The 26,666-nt window shown below is 37.8% G+C and overlaps 2 protein-coding genes across 2 annotated transcripts; one reads left to right on the top strand and one right to left on the bottom strand.

The window, feature by feature from the left end:
• The first annotated feature begins 648 nt into the window (after window positions 1-648).
• Window positions 649-9,797, top strand: LOC127660543 (transmembrane protein 50A). The gene is made up of 7 exons (XM_052150861.1): window positions 649-735; window positions 4,134-4,249; window positions 4,348-4,460; window positions 4,557-4,624; window positions 7,050-7,142; window positions 7,256-7,322; window positions 8,764-9,797. The coding sequence occupies exons 2-7, from the start codon at window positions 4,148-4,150 to the stop codon at window positions 8,807-8,809; spliced, it is 489 nt and encodes a 162-aa protein (XP_052006821.1). The 5' UTR covers window positions 649-735; window positions 4,134-4,147; the 3' UTR covers window positions 8,810-9,797.
• Window positions 9,798-10,052: 255 nt separating this feature from the next.
• rhd (Rh blood group, D antigen) lies at window positions 10,053-21,815 on the bottom strand. Its single transcript, XM_052150845.1, has 10 exons — window positions 21,643-21,815; window positions 20,996-21,188; window positions 20,414-20,564; window positions 19,067-19,214; window positions 17,181-17,353; window positions 16,650-16,787; window positions 13,047-13,171; window positions 12,786-12,865; window positions 10,549-10,622; window positions 10,053-10,249 (listed from the first exon to the last, which is right to left on the bottom strand). The coding sequence occupies exons 1-10, from the start codon at window positions 21,803-21,805 to the stop codon at window positions 10,223-10,225; spliced, it is 1,272 nt and encodes a 423-aa protein (XP_052006805.1). The 5' UTR covers window positions 21,806-21,815; the 3' UTR covers window positions 10,053-10,222.
• Between the last annotated feature and the right edge of the window lie 4,851 nt (window positions 21,816-26,666).

The raw sequence follows: 26,666 nt of genomic DNA, 5'->3' as shown, positions 1-26,666 counted from the left end.
AAATGTACTGACGGTTAGTATTATCGTTTCAAATTTAATTCTTGTGTGTTACCGCTATGTAGTTCTTCTGTGGTAGTATGGTTTTTCATAGTATGCTCCTTAATCACATTAAAGATTGCTCAGGTTTCACATATCTTCAAGTAATTGTGTTGATTTGACACTGACTACCATAGACTATAATGGAAAATTGGTTTCTGTTTACACAGTATATGAGAGGGTTGAGTCTTACCTCCAGGTCTTATGAAATCTAAAAATAAACCAAATCAATATTTCATGAAATAGGCAATAGGCTTCTTGTAAAGGTATTACTTTTACTAGTAATTAGAATGGTATTTCAGTGCACTTAACTTCTAACTTTTGGGAGTTGATCAAAACAGTTCTCTTTTGGATATATAATAACAATGAGATATTCTGTAGCCTACTGATTATCAGTTTGTCGCATGTTTAGACCTTGTATGTGTGTTGCACAACACATGTTGCACTTGGCGATCACGGTGGGGATTGATATGGTAGTGGACCATGATGGTCATAGAAGAAGTGAAGGAGCAGTACCCCCCAATTATGGTGGGGTAATTCGCACTCTGGGTTTGTTAAAATAAGGACCTCATTTGATGTCTCTGGTGACTGATCTAGAGCACACTGCGCATGCGCGGCTCAGAGCCACTGTTTGAGACGGAAGGCAGCAGTGTCTCTCCACTTTCTGCGAACCTTAAGAACAACTTAAGAAAAAGGCCGGTAAGAAACCAGGGGACTATAGCGCAAAACTCAAAATGTTCACCCATGAGATATGTTATGTGTGTTCAGTTATCCGTTTTGTTTAATAGAGGAGTGATAAAGCAGAAATGGATCAGAAACGAAACCAGCTTTAACACTCGACACTTTCGCCCGATTTTGAGCTTAAATGTAGTCTTGAGACTGTTATGTTATATATCGCAGGTGTTTGTTTTCAGATGTTTGTCGTAAACATGGCAGATGAAAATCCCTTTGTGTGTTATTTGTGTTGGTTTCAGGGCGATCATAATTGCGTCGTAATTACGCAGTCAGAGTGATGTTGCGCCGCATTTACGCAGTCCAAGTGCTGTGGCGTCGCATTTACGCAGTCAGAGTGCTGTGGCGTCGCATTTACGCAGTCAGAGTGCTGTAGCGTCGCATTTACGCAGTCAGAGTGCTGTGGGGTTGCATTTACACAGTCTGAGTGCTGTGGCGTCACATTTACGCAGTCCGAGTGCTGTGTGGTCGCATTTAGGCAGTCCGAGTGCTGTGGGGTCGCATTTAGGCAGTCCGAGTGCTGTGGGGTCGCATTTAGGCAGTCCGAGTGCTGTGGCGTCACATTTACGCAGTCAGAGTGCTGTGGCGTCGCATTTGCGCAGTCAGAGTGCTGTGGGGTCGCATTTACGCAGTCAGAGTGTTGTGGGGTTGCATTTACACAGTCAGAGTGCTGTGGCGTCACATTTACGCAGTCCGAGTGCTGTGGCGTCGCATTTACGCAGTCCGAGTGCTGTGGGGTCGCATGTAGGCAGTCCGAGTGCTGTGGGGTCGCATTTAGGCAGTCCGAGTGCTGTGGCGTCACATTTACGCAGTCAGAGTGCTGTGGCGTCGCATTTGCGCAGTCAGAGTGCTGTGGTGTCGCATTTGCACAGTCAGAGTGCTGTGGTGTCGCATTTGCGCAGTCAGAGTGCTGTGGGGTCGCATTTAGGCAGTCCGAGTTTTGTGGGGACAGTTTAGGCAGTCAGAGTGCCGTGGCGTCGCATTTACGCAGTTAGTGCTGCGGCATCGCATTTACGCAGTCAGAGTGCTGCGCCGTCGCAGTTACACAGTCAGATTGCTGTGGGGCCGCATTAACCCAGTTAGAATGATATTACATTATTATAGAGGGGGAAGTAAAAAATAATGTATGCAGTCAGAGTGATGTTAGGCAGTCCGAGTGCTGGGGCGTCGTATTTACTCAGTCAGAGTGCTGTGGCATCGCATTCACGCAGTCAGAGTGCTGTGGCGTCGCATTCACGCAGTCAGAGTGCTGTGGCGTCGCATTCACGCAGTCAGAGTGCTGTGGCGTCGCATTCACGCAGTCAGAGTGCTGTGGCGTCGCATTCACGCAGTCAGAGTGCTGTGGGGTCGCATTCACGCAGTCAGAGTGATGCGGCGTCGCATTTACGCAGTCAGAATGCTGCGGGGTCGCATTTACGCAGTCAGAGTGCTGTGGCGTCGCATTTACGCAGTCAGAGTGATGCGGCATCGCATTTACGCAGTCAGAGTGCTGCGGCATCGCATTTACGCAGTCAGAGTGCTGCGGCTTCGCATTTACACATTCAGAGTGCTGTGGGGTCACATTTACGCAGTCAGAATGATGTTGCGCCGCATTAACCCAGTCAGAATTATATTACATTATTATAGAGGGGGAAGTAAAAAAAAATTACGCAGTCAGAGTGATGTTGCGCCGCATTTACGCAGTCAGAGTGATGTTGCGCCGCATTAACCCAGTCAGAATTCTATTACATTATTATAGAGGGGGAAGTAAAAAAAAATTACGCAGTCAGAGGGCTGTGGCGTCATATTTACACAGTCAGAGTGCTGTGGGTCGTATTTACTCAGTCAGAGTGATGTTGTGACGCACTTACGCAGTCAGTGATCTGCTTTATTCCACTTTAAAAAACATACTTATATTTATTATGTTCGCTACTAAAATTAGCAAATTAACACCCATATTTGTAGTTACAAATTCCCTTACATTGTAGCCTAGTGGAATTTTGCTTGGCAGATATGTTGGTGTGGTGTAGTTTTGAGATTAGAAATCTGGGTTAGTAATCAATGGTTGATCCATAAACAATTATCATAACCTTCTTGATCAAGACATTTAACCATATGTTACTCCTCGAGAATTGTCCCAGTAATAAATGCATAGTAAGTCACTATAGATAAAATTAAAAGGGTCATATGCGCTGATTAAAATTCTTTAAAATCCATCATGCCGATTTTAAAGAGTAGATTATAATAACATTTTTGTGTCAAGTTACCCTACTTTTCCTCATTATTAAGTGTTGATATGAAAATTAGCCAGAATGTCTTTGTTTTGTGCCCATCTAAAATATTTTTTAACTTCCCCCTCTATAATAAAGTAATATAATATAATATAAAGTGTTAAATTAAAACAGACCTACTTTGCACTTTTTCCTAAGAGCTTTCTAAAATATATATTATCAATTCTTTTGGTATCATGTGTATATGTTAATATTTTAAAAATTTTTTTACTAGAGTTGTCCCCAATGCTTCTGTCATTACCATCAAGCCAAGCATTTAAGAAAACAACTTCTCCAAAAAACTTTTTATTTGTTAATCATGGAAATGAAAAGTGGCAGTTTGTATATGAAAATTTATGTAATTAATTTTAAGATTTTGACATCATGATCTAAGAGAAGATTCTTTTTTCTAGGTGTCATTATCAAATCTGTAATTATTTAAGAATTTAAATTTTGGAACAGTCCATTCATTATTATTTTCATTAATTTAACAGTAAATTAATGCTCTTACTGGCTGATGCCGCTAGTCTTAAAGAGACAGTACCGATTAAGCGCATGTTCTACATATCAATGAAAATACTTGTAAATAGTACAAATTATGCAAGTAAACTATAAAACAGTTTAACAAAAATATATATGAACCATAATAAATGCTATTTCAAGAGATTAATTGATGGAATAGACTGAATTTGAATACAAATTAAAAGCTACAATGTGACAAATTTGATAACAAACCAATGGTAAAATATAATTTGTAAAATTTATATTTTCGAATTGTGTCTAGAAGGTTCTTTTATATTACTAAGAGCATTAGCTGAGAGAGGATTTATTTTATGTGTAAGCAAAATGGGCATTGTATCAGAAATATGAATCGATATCAAATCAAAATCGAATCGAATCAAGAGCTTGTGAATCGGAATCGAATCTGTATCAATACCCAGCCCAATCATTAAATGAGTCAAAAGTGCCCTTAATTGAAATAGCTATTTTTGGCTAAATAACACATTAAGTCCTTCACATGTATGGGACTAATCATGATTAAACAAGTTGCTTTGTTAGGAAATTGTGCAGAACAGGTGACATGAAGTCTGTAATTGTCTGTATTTGAATGTTAAGGTGAGATCAGAAGGATGTCGGGGTTTCTGGACGGGATCAGATGTGGTGATTGTGAGTGTAACGTGGACTGGGGTGAGAAGAGAAACACCATCGCCTCCATCGCAGCTGGAGTTCTGGTATGTCCTCATGATGCCGTGAAATAAATCCTGTATATCTAAGAAATCAATCAGATCAATACCCTAATTGATTGTCATTGTTGTGTGCTCTTGTGCAGTTTTTCACCGGCTGGTGGATCATCATCGATGCAGCGATTATGTACCCTAAAGAGGAACAGTTCCATCACGCATACCATACCTGCGGAGTTATAGCAACTATAGCCTTCCTCATGTAAGTTGCACTTTTATTGATTCTCCCCATAGCTAGAGCTTCCTTAAATGGCATTTTTGTTTTCAGCTGAGTTTAAATAACTGGATTTGTTTGCAGGATCAATGCAGTGTCGAATGGGCAGGTGAGGGGAGACAGCTACAGCGAGGGTTGCTTAGGCCAGACAGGTATGTGTTTACAATATGTTGTGTATATTTTACACATCTTTTACGTAAGAGGTGGTGTTGACTTCTCTTCAACGCTTTTACAGTTTCAGGATGTTCATCATGAAAACGCAATAATTGCTTGACTTTTTTTTAAACTTTAAAACGGTTTCATTTTTAAATTTGTGATTGGCAGTTGTTATATTGGGTGGTACCTTAAGGGGCCAACAGTCTGGTTCCGGAAGTAAAAATCCCATTTATTTGTCCCTTATAAACCTTTAAAATAGACCTAATGTGAGCTACAAGGTTGTTCATCAATGATATATGCTCCCTTTGAAGCCATCTGTCTGCGTTATTTCAACTTCATTGTTTAAAAATCGTATTTGATGGCAGAATTTATTGCCCATGGAACAGCAGAGAAAGATCCTTCATTCAGACAATTGCGGCCAATGAAACCCGCGAAACGTGCCTATGATGCACGTCCCATGATGACGTCCCATGATGCACTGTGAATGACGTAATCGAGTCAGTCTCCATTCACCCTTAAACTACTTGTATATGTGTACATTTTCAATAAACACAAAATATATTGTTTCTATACTTATAATCAACAACTTAAAATCAATGGTTTTATATATTCTCATCATTATTATTCAATGACATCATTCACAATGCTCCATGGGATTGTAGTTGTGCCCTTTAGAAAGATGGTAAGTGCACAGTCTTGTACCTTTTTTGTCTTTTCAAATAATTTTTTGCCTCAAAACAAAGTTTTTGATGTTTTGATTTTCCTCCGAGCTGGTTGGTTTGGTACATGGCTTACAACTATTTTATGAAGTAGTTTATAAGAAGTCTATGGAAGAAATAAATGTGGAAAATATTTCCAGAACCCAGATGGCTGAAAAAGTGGGCGGTCACTGTTGCGCTCTATTGATTAGAGTTGGAACAGCAGGGTGTCCAAAAACAATTTTTAACACTATTTTTATTTTTATTGTGGCACTCATGATGAGACCGGAGATGCTGAAGAAAAAGCTATATGCAACTGCATATGTAAACTGACCAAAATTTTTAAATAGCATAGGCTTTTTCACACTTTGTTTGATTACTTATTCCAAACCTGAGTTCGATTTTAATCCCCCTCCTCTTTATACATTGTACTTTTGTGACTGTCCGAACAGCGGTACATTTGCTTCAACAACATGAGTAACACCCAGTGTAATTATGTCAATGAAAATTCAAATTAACAGTATATTATAAAAAATTTTACTTTTCCACCCACCTCCATTAAACATGAAAGTGAAATTGTAATAATAATAACTCAAATCGGCCCAGAGAAATGTAATTGCTTGAAATATATTTACAGTTGAAGTCAGAATTTTACATACACTTTGGTTGAAGTCATTGAAACTAATTTTTTAACCACTCCACAGATTTAATATTAGCAAACTGTAGTTTTGGCAAATCATTTTTGGCATCAACACCTGAAGGTACCACATTCATCTGTACAAACAATAGTACGCAAGTATAAACACCATGGGACCACACAGCCATCATACCTCTCAGGTCTCCTAGAGATGAACATAGGTTGGTGGGAAAAGTGCAAATCAATCCCAGAACAACAGTAAAGGGACTTGTGAAGATGCTGGAGGAAACATGTTGACAAGTATCTATATCCACAGCAAATCGAGTCCTATATTGACATAACCTGAAATGCTGCTCAGCAAGGAAGAAGCTACTGCTCCACAACTGCCATAAAAAGCCAGACTACAGTTTGAAAGTGCACATGGGGACAAAGATCTAACTTTTTGGAGAAATTTCCTCTGGTCTGATGAAACAAAAATGTAACTTTTTGGTCATAACGACATTATTATATTTGGAGGAAAAAGGGTGAGGCTTGCAAGCTGAAGAACACCATCCCAACCAACCGTGAAGCATGGGGGGGTGGCAGCATCATGTTGTGGGGGTGCTTTGCTGCAGGACGGACTGGAGCACTTCACAAAATAGATGGCATCATGAGGAAGGAAAATTATGCGTATATATTGAAGCAACATCTCAAGACATCAGACAGGAAGTTAAAGCTCAGTCGCAAATGGGTCTTTCAAATGAACAATGACCCCAAGCATACCTCCAAAGTTCTGTCTTTAAACCCTCCAAAAATCAACTCCATTCACTTCCATTGCAAGTGCCTCTGTAACCTCCACTTTTGCCTTTTTCATAGAAAAGGAGGGATTATTGATGATGAAATTATGCCACAAATGCTGCTGGTTGAGTTTAATTTGAATTGAACCCAGAATATTCCTTTAAGGTCCTTAAGGTGTCGTGCCCTTAACTATCGAGCACTCAGGCAGTCAAAATGCACCCCTGGTCAGTTATGTGTTCTTTGTAGTTCTTGCAATGCAATACGACTGTGAAAAGTGTTAAAGCTGTCTTATGCATGTTTTTTGTGTAGGTGCCAGAGTTTGGCTCTTTATTGGGTTCATGTTGGCGTTCGGGTCTCTAATCGCCTCTATGTGGATTTTGTTTGGAGGGTTTGTTGTGTCTGGTAAGATTGCTTTGTCTTTGTGGAAACTCAAGATGGGGAAACACTGACTTATATTCTATGCTATACTACTAATAATGTAATAATGGTTTATTTGTTATGAATGTGTCAAACAGACCAAAAGGAGCTTCCAGTGTATCCTGGTATTGCTGTTTTCTTTCAAAATGCATTCATCTTTTTTGGGTAAGATTGAAAATATATCACTAAAATTAATATAGAAGAAATGAAACCATCATTTAAACCAAATGGCAATTGTTGCCATGCATGAATTAAAAAAATGTAAATGTTAAAATTTTGGGGCAGCTGTGGCTCAGTTGGTAGAGCGGGTCGGCCACTAATCGCAGGGTTGGTGGTTTGAATCCCGGCCCACATGTCTCCACATGCCGAAGTGTCCTTGGGCAAGACACTGAACCCCAAGTTGTTCCCAATGGCAGGCTAGCACCTTACATAGCAGCTCTGCCATAATTGGTGTATGAGTGTGGGTGAATGGGTGAATGGGTCACAGTGTAAAGCGCTTTGAATACCGTTAAGGTTGAAAAGGCTCTATATAAGTGCAGACCATTTACCAAATAATCAAAGCATGATTTTCACATTGTTTTTCAAAAAATGAACTGAAATGAAGTTTTACTATTTACTATAATATTTTAAAGTAAAGTTCCACATGTTACCTGATCATTTTTTAGTGATGACGCAAACAACTTAAATGGGTGGCTTGATATGATTCACGAAAATATTTCAAACTCACCAATTCTAATGCCATTTTTTGGGACTGAAATTGAAATCAGGGATGCTATTAAAACATCTGTCTTAATGCTCTCATATACACAATTAACACATTAAAGTCATTGCAATATACACAATGTTGCTTAATTTTATTTCACCAGCAAATTAATTCTCAAAACTCACCCTCATGCCATCCCAGATGTGTATGACTTTTTCTTCTGCTGAACACAAAGATTTTTAGCAGAATATTTAAGCTCTGTAGGTCCTTTCAATGCAAGTGAATGGTGAACAGATCTTTGAAGGTCTAAAAATCATATAAAGGCATCATAAATGTAATCCATAAGACTCAAGTTGTTGAATCCATATTTTCAGATGCGATATGAAAGGTGTGGGTGAGAAACAGATCAATAAAGTCCTTTTTACAGTCAATCTCCACTTACACTTTCACATTCATCTCCTACTGGGCAGGGAGGACAATATATAGTAAAAAAGGATCTATATATTGATCTGTCTCTCACCATTGGATTACTTTTATGCTGCCTTTATGTGCTTTTGGAGCTTCAGTGATCTGGCCACCATTTACTTGCATCATGTGGACCTACAGAGCTGAAATATTCTTCTAAAAACCTTGATTTGTGTTCAGCAGTATTAAGTCATACACATCTGGGACTGCATGAGTGTGAGTAAATGATGAGAGAATTTTCATTTTTGGGTGACCTATCCCTTTGTTATAATAATAAATATCCAATATATGATCCATTACTAAATAACTGCCCCTTCTATTTAATTGTATTTTTATGCAATATATATTATAGTAATAGTTTACGCTATTAATGCTGTATACATGATGAATGACAATGATATTTTAATTAGCCTCTGATTCATGTCGTCTCTCTTGCAGTGGTCTGGTGTTTAAGTTTGGCCGCACTGAGGATCTCTGGCAGTGAAGATCCACTTCATCCAATCACATCCCACAGTCCACACCCAACTCCTCTGTTCTCTGACTTAATGCTGCTTATTTGCACTCTCTCTCATTCTCTTTCTCTATCAGACTCTCCTTTTTATAGGTCTCAGTTGAAACCCGTTCTTAAATATGCTAAATGTTTGTTTTTTTTTCTTCAATTTTTCAGTGTTGCTATTTTAATGCATGGGAGTTTTTTTTGTTTAGTTTTTTTTTACTAAACTACCAAATTTGTATCTGTATCTTTAAGTTTAGGCTTTCATTCATGTATCAATGTGCAGATTTGAGAAAGCACTCCTGTCAAATTTGCCAAATGTTTCAATCTTTGTTAAACTGACATCACCACAGAGCGGCACTAAGTTTGTTGTACATCCCACTTTTTATTGTTTTCCATCTTTCCCAGGCCTGGAAATCACAGTTTTAAAGGTGAAGTGTTTCTGTACAATTAGTATAACCAATCAAAATTGTAATCTGCTTAGATGAGCGGCCCAATAGGGTAGGGCACAACTACATTGGCTCATTCAATGGCATGAGTTTGATACGGGACTACCAGTTTTGCCAGCCTATGTCAGACAGGGGAAATGTTTGAAACTTTTTTGCCGTTGTGTTTGATGCTGCAGAAATTACATTCGTCACCTTTAAAATTTCGTGATATTTTCCAGGTTGGCCATGTTTGTGGGAACTGTGGTGATATATTTTGTGTTTTGGAGTTTTAAGTTTGGGCATGTGGAAATTTGGAAATGTCAATGTTCAAAAAAGCACAATTTCTTATTATTTCATTGGTTATGGGAGAATAAAGTAACATCAGTCAGAGAAGTAGACTTGTCTGTCAGTGCTAATAAATTAGAGGTTTCATGATTTCTACATATTTAAAGAATGTAACATTTTATTGTAATCCATGTCTATATTTTCGACAAAATGTAGCTAAACTTTATCCAACTGTGGGCTTAAAACAAATAAAATTGTTGTAAATATGTACAGAGCTGGTGTTTTATTTCCAGAAGTTCAATTCTTTCTTCTGAAAATCTTTATTTGTGATATTCACATCAAACAAAATGTAATAACACAAGTTTGTGGAGTAGTCAATCTGCTGTGCCATGAGGTTAGTTTTATATATTGCATTAGTTTATGGTGTCTTTTATAAGTTTGCCATGGACTGAAACAAACTCTTCTCTGTGTTTGCTGCTTCAACTGAAGTAATTCAATCTGCATCAATTTCCTGAGGCTTGGAAATGTACTTGGCCTTGTTTAGGATGACTTATCTCTTAGAAAATATATTGTTTTCCATTCCAAGACATTTAAAATAGAAATATGTTTATTTAGGCAACCTCTCACACACGTACACTTTGTATTTATTGCATTTGTGATTTTTATGTCCTGAGTCCTCTGTTGCTGTGCTTCACTTTTGTTCCACCAAATTTGGAAACTGTAAAACAAATGGATTGATACACTTAAAATTGCTGCAAGATTGAGGACTGGTGCTTATTTGGGATAGATGCTATATTTAATTTGACACAAATGAAAACAAGGCTGTGATTGACGTGCATGCCATTCAATGGGTGTGATTTAGTGTTGATCATTAAGCTGACGAAATATAAAAAATACATGGATTCTGAAAGTTACACCCGCTACTGAATGGACTATGTCTATCCCTCACATTTTCATTCATGTCAAATTAAATATGTCGTCTACCTTGACTTAGGTCCCAAGAAAAAAAACATTCACCTCCCAGAATGCCTGGTCATCAAAGCACTTCCTGTCCTGCTGAGATCTCCAGAAGCTCCATTTAAGGAAAAGGCCTGCAAATATTCACATTGGTTAAAAATGTAATCATCAGGGCATTAACAACCATGATGCTTAACTAACTGATTGGCATACTGCAAAACATTGAAATCTTTTAAAGGGATTGTTCACCCAAAAATGTAAATGATCTCATCATTTACTCTCCCTCATGCCATCTCAGATGTGTATGACTTTCTTCTGCCGAACACAAACAAAGATTTTTAGGAGAATTTGTCAGCTCCTTTCAATGCAAGTGAATTGTGACTAGACCTTTCAAGCGCCACAAATAACAAAGGCAGCATAAAAGTAATCCACACGACTATTTTTTTATGGACCTACAGAGATGATATATTCTTCTAAAAAATCGTTGTTTGTGTTCAGCAGAAGAAAGTCATACACATCTGGGATGGCATGAGAGAATTTTCACTTTTTGGTGAACTATCCCTTAAAGAAGAATCTGAACCAATCTAGTATAAATCACATCAGAGATGAAAGTATATCAACATATGTCTCAGTTCCCTGAGACGAAGGGAACGAGACAATGCGTGCTAACGCATATGTTGAATTGTCCTTCCACACGACCTAGGAACACGACCCTAGCTTGGAAAACTTGGAGCACCGTCATCACGTGGAGTGCTGATCCAGTTTGACCCACAGCTGAGAATGCTCTTGCAGCCAGTGTGGACGTTAGTCGACGCGGCTTAGAAAGCAGAATAGGGTGCGAGTTCCATACCCTGCTTCGCCGGGCAGAAATGTGCCGCTACCGCCTCTTCGGGGTGAGCAGCACGGGCAAGCTGAAAAGGGCACATGCCATGATTTAAGCAGTTCGGTATACACTTCAGGGAAGAACAGAGCAGATCTACGAGACACGGTCACTTGACGGCGTCCAGACTGCAGGAACCATTCATCAAGGCCAGATTGTGTCGGTTCCTCTGGTGGAGACCACTCGATATTGAGCTCTTCGACCACCCTTGAAACGACACAAAGAATTTCCTTCTCTGTGGCACGTATACACTCCATCATCCACTGACCACTCACCTGATGCAGCGAGAGACATGACATTGTCATCATCCCCAGCGTCAGAGCTACCGAACGAGATGAGGCAGAGGGCTGGAGCTTGTCACACACATAATGTATCGGCATAGACATGTTGCATGGAGATTGAAGTGCTCGCGGGGCATGTGCTGGCACGCAGGTCCACCTCAAATTCATCCTGCTCGATCTTGCGGCCCCACTAGCCTCCTCGTGTGACCCCTCGGGTATCACAGAAGAGGTAGGTGGGAGGGCACATAAGGCTGAGTCATCCTTCAGAACGAGGGCGATTCACTAACGCAGCGTCTTGAGACTCATGCCCTCACAGTGAGGGCAGTCTGTCTCCATGAGAGCTGACAATGTGTGGGCACGGCCCAGACAGAAAATGCAGATCTTATGCTGATCTGATGGCGGGATGTGCCTCTCGCACAAGGAACACTTACGGAACGACATCTTTAAAAACACCCGAACACAGCCAGGTCTCCTAAGCAACTAAAACGTCCCAGTTGCTAGGGAGGGTAGAGTCACATGGGATAACCTCCTCGTGGTTACGATTTGTGGTTCTCACTCTCAATGGGGCATGTGGTAAGTTGTCATGCACAGCGAGCCACATGATAAGATGCGTGGATTGACTATCTTGGAAGCGGAGGCAACTGAGACTTGTCCTCCACCACCCGGATTGAGGTAAGTAACCGCACCACCATGAAGACCTACTAGTAGTAGGTTGTGGGAATTGGGCATTCCAAATGGGAGGGGAAAAAATCATGGATGTTGAAGTGGCCTATTCACCAGCAAAGCAGCAAGCGGCAAGGTGGAGTGATGTTCACCGGAACACTGCAGGAGAGTGGAGAGTCTTCTCGTTGCCGTGAAGATTCTGCCCGCTGACTTGTGTAGTCGACGGCGAAGCATTAGAGGGCTTCTAGACAAGAGATGAATCGCTGTCTTGAAGAAAGAAAATTATGAGGACTGGTGTTTGTGCACCTGCTTTTATACCGGACAGTTTAGTGCCTAAAAGGGCGGGGTTCAAAAACCATAGCCAATATTAAAATACTGACGTTATTGTAGAGAGGTTTCACCTAGGTCATGTGGAAGGACAACTACCCATTTGCGGAATCAGAGATTCATCAAATGCATCAGAGATTTTGTACCTGTGGCCGTGCCCATCACCATACTCATGCACACAGTTATGAGGAGGACAAAGATGTGATGTACTGCAAACTGCACAGCTCTGAGAACCAGAATGCAACACAGTCAACATTAACATATCATAAACATATCTAAAGTTGCTGTGATCAATGCTTTGGCTAATCAGAAGAATTTTTACACGTATGCAATAGTTTTCTTAATGCTGTTTTATGGATACACACTTTTCACACAATGTGATAGAATGAAATTGAGAAATAGTTTACATTGTGCTTTCAGTACTGGTCAGCTGTAGAAGTAGATGAGCAAGCCATCCAAGAATTCCTGGTATGGCGTGCACATTAAGTACGCCGCAGGTGTCATGACACTCAAAAGCAAACAGCATGTGACTCTGAATGACATGACAGAAACATAGATCATGAGGAAGACAGTATGTGAAATCATGCTACAGATTTAAACATTCAATGGTTATGAATGTGAATGGATATAAATGAAAGGACCACTAGTGAAAATGCTTTTATTTAGAATTTTTCGAAAATTAGCTACTATGGACAGAACTCCCTTTCAAGGCAAGTCGGTCCACTCAGCGGCCATCTTTGTAATGCTGCATAAGCATATTTTTATAAGCATAAAATTACAGCTCCTATCTTCTTGAATGGGGAAAGGCTGAAATCACCAAAAAGATTACAATCAAAGGTTTTATTTCAATTCAGCAGTAAAATCTGACAACAATGATATAATACATTGTGCTTCTTTAGCTCAGATCTTGCTAAAGAACTATTTTTCAGGCTGGTCCAGATAGTGCACATACATTGTATGCATTCTCAAGTTCTTGTGCCCCAGCTAAGTCGGAAGTTCATGTGGGAAACTCAGAATTCCAGATGATTCCAAAGTTGCAGAGATAGGAGGAGTCCTAAACTTTCAACATGGCAGAGGGCGCTACCTGCAGTCATATTGGGCGTTTCAATTTCTCCCATTTATTTTAAGTGTTTAGTTTCTGCCTAAACAGTCTCTGCTACAAGTTGACCGATATATTGGTTTTATATCGGGGCTGATAGTTGCTTTTTGGAACTTTCGGTTATCGGCAAAACTCTATGCGGAATGTTGCTGATCGTTTTTTTTAAATAATTCCTCTGTGGCCGGCTCTGGAGGATTCTACAGTTAAAATAGCTTGTTCTACAGTATAACAACAGACCACTCTAAAAATGAAGGGGGAAAAAATCATGTGGAGATTTGCTGTATCTAAATCTTACATCATTGACAATATTCATCCATATTTTATTCCTCACTTCAATGCATATTTTGTTATTCCGATTAGATAGTCAAGGGTTTTCAGATGCTGCGAGGGCATGCAAAGAAATTGCAACTATATGGAAACGTGCTCCATCAGCACATGCATCGTGTCTCTAACTTCATATCTTGTGAATATTAATAAACCATATTCCTCATTAAACCTCATCTGTTTAAAATGTACAGACAAAACCCTTAATCTGGTTTATATATATCGGCTAAAAATGCCTATAAATTTGGTAAACATTTAAAAATAGAGCATTGTAATGAAGTCCAGTCACCATCATTTCAAAATAAGAGCCCCTGGTGTGTTTCAGGCTTGTTTATAGTTAAAAGTTGCATTTTATGCACCAAATCTGAATTATTTTCTGGTTATTATTGGGATTTTGGTTAAACAATAAACTGCATATGGAATTTAAAATAACCTTTATGTCTGTGCCCTTCTGAGTAAGGAAAGACTGAGAAAACTTTGTAACATTCTATAAACTGAATTTAAAAACTATTGGTTGATTAATCGTTATCTGCCTTTTCCATATCCGGAGTTATCGGGATCGTCACTCTCCACTATCGGTGGACTTCTGTAAGGCTGGCACCAGGATGTAAAAATCAAAGAGTCATAAAACTCTCACACAGAAGAGCATCTCTACCTGAGACAACACACCCTACTGAGTAAGGGCCATAAAATGCAAATCTCACTCACATCTGCTCCCTCCCTTCCATACCTCACCTCAGGTCACTTTAGAGTCACCAAAAACTAAGTTTTGACTTATCCTGTTCTATAATGTAAAAGGTTTTCTGATCATACATGTTTGGTATCGTTCAAGAGGTCTCAGTGCAACTGCTGAAAGGGAATGAGACTGTTTTACCAAAGTCAAATCACAAGTAAGATTTAAGAACTTAGTAAAATACTGTATTCTATCAGGGGCATGCCCCTCCCAGGTCCCTCACAGGAACCATATGCTGTATGCAGATTAGGTGCATTCTTTGTAAACATCAAATGAACTACTCAATTACAAGTTTCAAAGGGCTACTTACAACCCCCTAAATTGTAAACCAAATCCTAAATAACAACAAACAAACACATCTGAAATAACAATAGAATAGTTTGGTACTTAAGGAGAGATGGCAAAGAAGACAGGAATCTGTAGTCAGATCTCACGGTGTAGTTTTCTCTACCAGGTATGCAATTCTTATTTCTTTTGTTTTGATAAATATTTGAATTTGACTTATTATTGTCTAATAGGAATTGATGAATGTACTATGTTACCTTGTAAATAAATTGTTACATTTGAGTTTATTCTGATTTACTCTTGAAATAATTGTCTTTTGTAGATTACGTTAAGTCCATGTTTCCGCAAATCTACGACCAGGTTAGTAGCGGACTAAAGCTCAGTTCTTAGTGGTGCATGGGGCACACCGACTGAGACTTTAGAGCTCCAGCTAACAAATTGGCATTAGTTCAAGTGTACTTTGAGTGTACAGGCTCGATAGGGAATTTCTGTTTAGGACAACATGAAGTTGATTGACCAACCTACCTTCACAATAGGGTGAACAATATTTTCTAGCTAAGCCTACATAGGAAACTCTTGCATGATTATATAAAGCTATTTTTATTGTAGGTAATGTTGGTCTATCTTTGTAAAGTTTAGTGGTCATGACCTCAGAGTAGAAATAATGTTAATGTTACTCAGAAGGTCACTGGTTCGATCCCAACGGCCACCACCATTGTGTCCTTGAGCAAGGCCCTTAACTCCAGGTTGCTCCGGGGGGATTGTCCCTGTAATAAGTGCATTGTAAGTCGCTTTGGATAAAAGCCTCTGCCAAATGCATAAATGTACTCTAATTAAGTGTCTACTATCTATGGGGACAAAACAAAATACTTATAGACAAAAGAGCAAGCATGAGCAGCCATCTAAATAGTATTTAGATAATTACCTCTGTCTAATGACCGAGACTGGCTTGTTTGTGATAGTGAGATCTGCGTACATGGCGGGCACGAGACTCTCTAAGTGATTACAATATATAATAAAGAGTTAAATACAATGATCAAACGTTAAATCAAATGTAATAATAATAATTAAGATAGGAACATTAATATATCCTTGGAAACTTTTATAATTGGAGTTAGATAAAATAATCGGGGATCATAAAATAAAATAATATAGTTATTTAATCTGAAGGAAATAACATTTATGTATTTGGAAGATGCTTTTATCCAAACCGACTTACAGTGCAATTATTACAGGGACAATCCCCCCGGAGCAACCTGGAAGTTGGAAGTGCCTTGCTCAAGGACACAATGGTGGTGGCCGTGGGGTTCAAACCAACAACCTTCTGATTAACAGCCCTGTGCTTTAGCCACTACGCCACCACCACTCTATAACGTAAACTTAATTTGCACGATAAGACGTGCAGGAAACCTTCAGCCATGCCATTGGATACCGTCCTTGGGGCTTTGGGTGGCCTCCCCCTACTTCTAATCTCTTCTATGGACTGTACAAGTTTGCTATGTTATCTAGCTTGATTTGAGAACTCTCCAAAGAGCATCTTGTGTGCTTCAATGGGAGGAAGGACTTTACCTTCATATATCGAAATCCCAGAGTTGATAATAAAGCGGCACAGAAGCCAATCATCATGGCAACCCATGGAGCGTGGACTGCTGTCATGGCAACTCCAATGGCAACACCACCAGACAGGGCGGAGCTCTGAACATGCACCTGGTTGGAGGAAGTGCAACAAAGGATTTGTGATGTTAGCGAAAAAGGAAAGTCATTTCAGAAGTGGAGCAAGTTTTTTTAACGATTACAAAGACAATCCTTTCTGTCATTTAGGATAACGTGCATTGCTGAATCATGCAGAATAAAAACAAGGAATGTGTATTAGGAAACTAAGAAGTGTCAATTTGGATTTGATGTTGACTTTACTGGTTTGTAGCAACAACCATGCACTTCCTTCTTAGACAACTTTTACTATTATGTTTACAACAGTCCGTCTATGTGAGGCACAGAGTTGTTTCTCATTTATGTATCTATCCAGTATTTATCCTTCTTTTTAAATGTTGACTCTGAAAGGGAGTGCTTTATGGGAAACTTGTTTCTACAGCCACTTGCCATGTTAATTTTTCCTTTGGAACTGAACAGCATAGAGATGGACATCGCAATGACAACGCTGACGGCCAAAGACAGATACGTCCCATATATGACAGTAAGCTTAAGCCCTCTGTCCCAGTGATACACCAGTGCCGAGTTAAAACTAGGCCAGAACATCCACAGGAAAAGCATTCCTGTGAAAAAGAGACAGAGAGTTCCTTGTTCACAACTTCAATAAAAATATAGAAATAATAACACTTAAACTAACAAAGAGGTACATGCACTGTTAATCCTTACTGTAGTTTATAGGGTAAATAACTGTAAAAGGACCAAATAAATTACTATATTAAACTTGAGCTGTGTGAATGGTCTAAAATAGAGAAAATTAATAACAGTCCCTAAAATGATTAACAACACCATAACTTCTAAAAAGTTAAAGCTAATACTAGCTAACACTTTGTACTCTTTGATGGGATTATTTCAGGATCACAGGTTTTCACAAGGACAGGTTTCATTTGTTATATATTTTATGATTATTAATCTAAATCTGTCCAAAAAGCACATTTGTCAGCATAAAAGTAATTCATACGACTCCAGTGGTTTAATCCATGTCTTCAGAAACGATATGATAGGTGTGGGTGAGAATCAGATACATATTTAAGTCATTTTTTACAACAAATCTCTGCTTTCACTTCCACATTATTCTTCTTCTGCTAACATACTGGTTTGGGCTGGTCAAAGGTGGAGATTGATAGTAAAAAAGGACTTAAATATTGATCTGTTTCTCATCCACACTTATATCGCTTCTGAAGATGTAGATTTCACCACTGGAGCCATATGAATTACTTTTATGTTGCCTTTATGTGCTTTTTGGTGAATCAAACTTCTAATAAATTGTATATAATAATAATATAGCCACGGCTGTGGCTCAGATGGTAGAGCGGGTCGGCCACTAATCGCAGGATTAGGATTGGTGGTTTGAATCCTGGCCCACACAACTCCTCATGCCGAAGAGTCCTTGGGCAAGACACTGAACCCCAAGTTGCCCCCAATGGCAGGCTAGCGCCTTACATGGCAGCTCTGCCGTGAATGTGTGTGTGAATGGGTGAATGATTCACACTGTAAAGCGCTTTGAATACCGTTAAGGTTAAAAAGGAGCTATATAAGTGCAGACCATTTAATAAAATAATAAATTATGAGATATTTACAGCTAGTTACTGTACAATTTATATTTTTTACAGAAATATACCTCAGCTACCAATTACAGTAATCAGTAAATGACTGTACACAACAATTTCAGTATAGCTTATAATCAGGTGTTTACAGTAACTAGCTAATGTAATGTTAATGTAAAAAACCATTGTATGGACTATTAGAGTGGCCCAGTAGTACAAAGGCCAGGATCAGGGACTCCCTAACTTTTTTGCTGGTTTAAATTATTTAATTGAAGTACTCCTGAGATTTCAAGTAATGTTCTAAACGTTCAATACATTTAACGGGGATGTGAATAATTGCCAAACTCCAATCCCAATTTAATCAAATGTAGTAAGCCACTGAGCACTATATTTTGGCTACGAGTTTGACTAGGTTCTAGAAGTGATTTATTTTTTAAATACCACAAATGATCCCTTTTAACTGGCAGAGAAAATAGATATATTCTACCCTCTTTGTGACAACAGTTCATATACCTTGACACATTTAAGCTAAACAGCTTGATTTTTTTGTGTATAACTGTTAATACAAAAATTCAGCTTTAACAAAATTGCCTTTTGAGTCAGAAAAGCACAATTCACTTACAGCATGTTTCATTTTACACATTTTATTTTAAAAGAACTACATATTTAATTTGCCATCCACATTTCTAATTAGAGTAGTCAATTTGATTGATTACTGGAGGATGAACTCACCCAACATGGAGAATAAGCCACTCCTACGGTCAGTTTTCTCTTTTTCGTGCTGTGGTTTGATGCCCTCTCTGTGCAGTACCCATGACACCATCACACCAAAAAGAGCCCCGAAGATGTGCAGGAGCATGATGCTGTACAGTGGATCTGCCTGATACACACGCAATAAACATATGCAATCTCAATAGGAGCAAAACTTGGCAAAATGATTCAGACTTTAAATCAGGCTTACAAATCCTAAACTGAAATGTTCATTTCTGTGATACTTGTATTTATAAATAATTTTTATGTGATATCGCTTTATACTAAGCCTAATCCAACTCCACTAATCAACCCAGGAGTCAGAACTTTCCTGATTTATTTTTGAAATTAAAATGTTTTACAGATTCAAAGAAAAAACACAACAGAGAAAAACAGAGAATAAATCTCCAACTGATTGACAAATTCACTTGTGAACTTCATCTAAATACTTTGGATTACATCTTCAGCACTGGCAGACATTCTTTACCTAATTTTGACTATAAACAATTATTTTTAAAGGGTCTATTAATCAAATAGAATATCTACTATTTGAAAAAAGTCATTTTTGATCAAATCTAGACCCAATTTCCAGCAGTCATCACTCCAACACCTTATCCTTGAGTAATCATGCTAAATTGCTAATTTGGTACTAGAAAATCACTTGCCATTATATCAAACACAGTTGAAAGTGATTTGGTTCATTAAATGAAGCTTAACATTGTCTTTGTGTTTGTTTTTGACTTGACACAGTATGCAATAGACTGGCATGTCTTAAGGTCAATATTAGGTAAAAATGGCAAAAAAGAAACAACAACAAAACATCTTTCTCTAGACTAGAGACTTGTCTGTCAAACAAAAATGGTTTCTGTGCATACCCCGAAATAAAATCTTGCAGGCAAAAGTAAGCAGAAATTATTACTAGACTTAGTATGAATCAATGAATGAAATATAGTAGTGCAATTGAGGAAATTGTTAACAAATTGAATGTAAATGTTTATATCACTTTCTGAATAAACATTGTCATATTTAATACAATATTGTTTGGTTTGTAGGCCCATTTTAGTTATTGTACAGAATAACTGTACAATAACTAAAATTAGAGACTCAGTCTTAACTGGTCTCTACAAGTCAAGACTTGGCCCTCTCCGGTCTTAGTCTTGACTCGTACTCGACCTACTCTGGTCCCGGACTGGACTTGGACTGAGATGAACTGGTCTCAACTACAACAGTGTCTGAATCTGCCAAGTATAGCAGATAAACTATTCTAAGATATTCCCCTGAAATCACAGTGGTGAATTTTTATATCTGGGAAAGTAACAGTTCTCTTACATGGAGCAGAGTTCTCAGGATCCACTGACTGACCACAAACCCTGTGACCTCCACCATGGCCAGAAGCTGAAGCTGGACCGGATTTGTCTTCCCATGGACCGCTCCCATCGCAACCAGGGCAGAAGCTGCACAGAGCTCTGCCTCAATCAAGCTGGATAAAGGGCACAGATAATGTTTGATGTAGTGTGACGCAGTCAAACCTGTCCCAGTAAGCATCTTTAAAAAAGTATGAAAACACAGTAAAGTAAGATGTACTGGCCATGGTTATTGTGAACGAATTCATTTTAATCTCTCAGTTTGAATGTATATGTTGCTCTATGAGTAACTCCCACTATAATAAATACAAATAAACTCAGCTAATGTATTTGTAGTGGTGCTTGCTCAAGATATCCAGAGATTTGAACAAACTCCTAATCCTACTTTGCCATATAACTTGTCCTGCAGTGTTTGAGCTAAAAACATGTGTGCAATTAATTTTAACATGTGCCAGTAAGCAGGTTGCCAGTACCTTGCAGAAATACATTTAATAGGTTATTCAGCTGTCAATTACAACATACCTGCTAAGAACAGTAAAGCATTTACCTCTTCAAATTGACGTAGATCTCTCTGCTGTAGTGACGTTGTGGCAGCAGAAAGCCATTCATTAAGATGGCCCACTGGATGGACATTGCTGCCACCAACATGTTAAAACCTGATCCACTAAAACCATATCTTACAAGGAAAGTGGCCAAGAATCCAAATCCCATAAATATCATCACATGGACATCTTGGAATTCTGTAGAAATATGAAAAAGCACAAAAGGATCAACAAAATTTACACTTTGATGATGGTCAGTCATTTTATTCAAGTTGGTGATAGAGAAACTCCTCTTATCACCCCAAACCAGAGATGCTGTGGCTCCACACCCCAACGGCAAAATGCCACAAATTTACAAATAATGCAAAGTGCAACATCATATTGAACATTTCAAGTCCTAAATTCCACATTCATTGCAGATGGTTTTCAATTTTTTTTAGTAACTGCATAAATAGTTACTACAAAAGTCCAGAAATAAATTTTAGAGCTGAATATGCTACTGTCATCTAACATTTGTTGTCATAGTAAAAAGCATCAAAAATATGTACTGAATATGGCAGGCTTGCCAAAGTTATCAGTATACAGGTTAAACAATTAATGCAAGTTTGAACCCTGAAGGTTCAACACCATCCATATTGTAAAGCACACTTACCTGCATATGAGCGCATGAAAGTCTTTCTGTCAAACTTTGTGTGAACCTGTTCATGGTGATCTATTTTCACAAAAAATACAAACAGTAGGATAAAGATTGTTTCAAGCAGGAAGGCCAAAAGTGGAAGCCTCAAGCGGAGACTAGGGGAGTACTGAGGAGGCATTATTTCTGTGAGAAACTCTCAATGTCTGTAATCAATAAAAAACAGAGCTGAGAGCCCTCAGAATAGTGTAAGATCACGTGTAAGAGGCATGGAGGTGTTTCCCAAAAAAGAAAAATGTAACTTGCAAACTAATCATCATGTCATCTGTGTCTAATATCATGTCAATGTAATCAGTAGTTATGTACAAATTAAAGACTAAACTTAAAATAGCTTAAAGAAGTGATCTGATTATTACACATTTTGATGATTTTTTTTTAATCATTAGGAGAGTTGCGCATTTTTCCAAAAATAAATAAAATAAAATATCGATAATAAATTAAACATGTGATTTGTCTGTGGGACAAAAAGCATTTATTTCATTGTAGCGTTTCTGTTAATGCATGGTTGTGACATCGCGATTCGCGAAATTACAACGTCAGTTTGAACTAAAATAGGCATCTCGAAAGTAGTCCCGCCCAAATTCATCCTATTGGCCAGTGAGTACTACCTAATTTGTCCACAAAGACGGCTATTGGTCGGGCTAGGAAAACTTGTCAGATTCGGCGCTTTTCCATTTCTTTTGTAACACGATAAATCAGGGCGCTGCGGATTGGCTATTTGTCTTGTCAATGAAAATGACAGTCGACCGAAACGATTCCAATTGGTTCATACGTCTGTCAGTCATTCCTGCCTCGCGCAAACATGCATGTTGCCAAGTCCGCGGCTAAAATACTAAAAATGTGTAACGATTATCATAATAGATGAAAAATATAGCACTTCACTTATCCATCATCAGATAATGATGGAGGTTTCAAACTTAAACTGATTAGTGTGGACTTGGCCTGGATACATCCCATGCATTTTTAATGAAACTTTGTTTTACTTTATTATTGACGTGAAATTAGGGTGATCAGATTTCTGCTTGTGGAAAACGAGACAGCCCCATCCAAGCAAAAATGTTTATACCCAATTGATATACCAATTTCTGTTGAGGAAGTGAGAAAGGCAATTAATCATTTAAAAAGTAATAAATTGCCAGGCACAGACGGTTTGACCACAGAATTTTATAAGCAATTTACTAAAGATTTGGCCCCTTTTTTGCTTAAGATGTTTGATGAAAGTATTAGTAATCAATGCCTTCCACCTACCTTGAATCAAGAGTTAATCACATTAATACCCAAACCAAAAAAGGATTGACTTATTCTCGATAATTGGTGTCCAATTAGTTTACTGAACAATGATTATAGAGTATTTGCCCTGATATTCGCTAAAAGACTCAACGCTGTTTTAGATTCAGTTATTGAAGAAACACAATCTGGCTTTATGAGGAATAGGCATATTACAGACAACATAAGATTAGTGTTAGATATTTTGGATTATCCTGAATTTAATGTAGATAATGGGTTGATTCTTCATCTTGATTTTTGTAAGGCCTTTGACTCCGTAGAGCATCCGTTTATTTTTGAGTCACTTGCAAAATTTGGTTTTGGAAATTTCTTCACTAGGGCAATTAAAACCCTTTATAAGAGCGGCAACAATGTTAAATGCATAAATTGTTATTTGGCACATCTAGTAGGTTTAATGTATCTAGAGGGATTAGACAGGGTTGCCCTGTCTCTCCATATTTATTTTTGATAATAAGTCAAGTCCTTGCTAATCATATTACAGCCAGTACGATTAAAGGTACTATTGCTGATAGAGAACTAGTTATAACACAATTAGCAGATGACACCACCCTCTTTCTCCAAAATGATAACCAAATACCCATCGCAATTAAAGTAATAGAAGAGTTTTCTAAAGCATCTGGTGTTTATTTCAATGTAAAGAAGTGTGACTTGTCATTAAGAGGGAAAGTTTTGAAGTTTTGTTTTCTAAAGCAGAAGGTATATCCCGGTTAACTTATACAGCTATGGCTCTTCAGGTTGATGATAAGATATTGAAGGAGATTGATAAGATACTCTTTGATTTTGTTTGGAAAAATAGGATACATAAGAAAAACGATCACAATGAACTCATTTGAAAATGGTGGTCTTAATTTCCTGAACTTTGCTACTTTAAACAATACATTTAAAATCAACTGGATTAAACAAATAGTTAAGTATCCAGTATCTATTTGGAATATTATTCCCCTCCATATTTTATCTAGTTTAGGTGGCATAAATTTCTGCCTTGTTTGCAATTTTGATAAGAACAAAATACCTGTGAAACGTTCTGCATTTCATCGTCAAGCTTTTCTAGCGTGAAGTTTAATTAACAAACAACTTTTCACCTCACCAATACTTTATCTGGAATAATAAGGACATTCTTTTTAAAGAAAAGTCTATTTTATTTGAAAACTGGTTTCGAAATAATATTGTTTTGGTGGACCAATTATTTAACACAGATGGCCTTCTTTTTACTTATAAGGAATTCATGGCAAAATATAATACTCCCATACCACCAAGGGAATTCGCAACTATCTTCGGTGCGATTTCTTCTAAAATATGCATGTTGTTTAAACAGCAAAAAAGATTAGATTACCAGCAACTCCCACCCCTCTCACCAAATAACTCCCTTGTTGGTAAAATATGTTTCTCCTGTCGTTACAATAATTATAACAGATCGATAAGAGCCCTTTTCCAGCAGGATGTTGTTTCGAGACCAAATGTAATTGCATATTGGAGTCAGTTTGTGAGTGATGTTGACTGGAAAAAAGTCTGGCTTCTGCCCAATCGCTAGAAAAGACGAGAGACACATCTTAAAAGACAAGATGTGTCTTTTAAACTCCTTCACAGAATATACCCTGTTAAACATTATTTAACCAAGTTTAAAAAGATATAGATGAAAGTTGTAGCTTTTGCCAGCAGAAGCCAGAGACAGCTGTGCATTTATTTTGTCAATGCCCTTATGAGTTATTCTTTTGGCAAAATGTACTTTAATGATTTTATTGTTGGAAATGTTGATGAAAATGTTACATTACAGTGGAAAGATGTTCTTTTAGATATTAGTGCAAACTCCAAAGATAAACAAACCCACACTTATTTTATAAATTGTTTTTATTTTAATGGCTAAATTTCACATTCATAAATGTAAATGTATATATACTTTTTATAGTATTTAAAGATGAAGTGAAGCATTATATTGAGTCAATATTGCCCTCGAAGAAACAAAAAGCTATTTGAATTTGACATGCATGTACACTTTTTAAAGTATTCTTATAATATTATTTATACCTCCCCTAGCATTTGAAATGTTGTATTGTATTTGTATTGTTTGTTTTGATATTTTCTTCAATAAAAATAAATAAAAAAAGGCATTTTTGATCAAATCTAGACAGGCCCCATTTCCAGCAGCCATCACTCCAACACCTTATCCTTGAGTAATCATGCTAAATTACTAATTTGGTACTAGAAAGTTGCATGTACAACAGTAAAGAGAAGACTCAGGTTTGCAGGCCTTATTGGAAGAATTGCAAAGAAAAAGGCACTTTTGAAACAGAAAAACAAAAAGAAAAGGTTTGAGTGGGCAAAGAAACACAGACATTGGACAACAGATAATTGGAAAAGAGTGTTATGGATCTTAACCCCATTGAGCTTTTGTGGGATCAGCTAGACGGTAAGGTGCGTGAGAAGTGCCCGACAAGCCACAATTATGGTAAGTGCTACAGGAAGCGTGGGGTGAAATCCCTCATGAAAAAAAAATATATATATGTGAATATATTGGAAAATATAATGTGATATATTAAATAACACATTTTCATATATGGGAATCTAGTGCTTATATTTTTCAATATTCTGCTATATATATATATATGTATATATATTAAAGAATATATTTCTCTCAGATTTGTGTATATATATATATATTTAACATGTTCCCATATTGGCCGGCAGCCATATCACCCTGCAGCTCTTGCCTGGTTGCCCACTAAAGCTAAGCAGGGTTGAGCCTGGCCAGTACCTAGATGGGAGACCTCCTGGGGAAAACCAAGGTTGCTGCTGGAAATGGTATAAGGGTGGCTTTTGGTATTACAGCCTGTGTGGGTCCTAAGTCCCCAGTATAGTGACAGGGACACTATACTGTAAAAAGGCACCGTCCTTCGGATGAATTGTTAAACTGAGGCCCTGACTCTCTGTGGTCATTAAAAATCCCAGCACACTTCTTGTAAAGTGTAGGGGTGTAACCCTGGTGTCCTGGCCAAATCCCCCCGCCCCTATCTATCATGGCCTCGTATTAATCTCCACCCCTGAATTGGCTACATCACTCTACTCTCTCCTCCCCACCAATAGCAGGTGCACTATGGCTGCCGTCGCTTCATCCCTATGCTATGTAAAGTGCTTTGAGTGCCTAGAGAAGCGCTATATAAATGTAAGGAATTATTGTTATTATATATATGTTCAAATGTGTATACATAATATAGATATATTTGTAACTATATAAATGGATATATATTACACTATATATTTCCTCAGAATTGTGTACATATATTGCTCATACATATTTATATATAAATGTAACAGTATGGAAAACATATATGTTAGGATATATTTAAGCACACACTACCATTTTTCATCACATGCACATCTATATATTATGAAGTCTATTACTGAATATAAAATGACATACTTTACAAAATATTTCCCAATATATGAAAAGCAGCAATTCCTTATGTATTACTCAGTATATTGTAATATATTAACACAATGTATCGTTCTATATAATTATGAATATACTGAAAACTTTTTAATATATTGAGCCTGAATATAAGGAAATATATTTTCTTTGCATAAGGGATGTCACCTGAGTATCTGGACAAACTGACAGCTGGAATAACAAGGATCTGCAAAGCTGTCATTGCTGCACGTGGAGGATTTTTGGATGAGAACTCTTTGAAGTAATTTCA

Source organism: Xyrauchen texanus, chromosome 20 (assembly GCF_025860055.1).
Source record: "Xyrauchen texanus isolate HMW12.3.18 chromosome 20, RBS_HiC_50CHRs, whole genome shotgun sequence".
Classification (NCBI taxonomy): domain Eukaryota; kingdom Metazoa; phylum Chordata; class Actinopteri; order Cypriniformes; family Catostomidae; genus Xyrauchen; species Xyrauchen texanus.
This window is presented reverse-complemented; position numbering and strand designations above follow the sequence as displayed.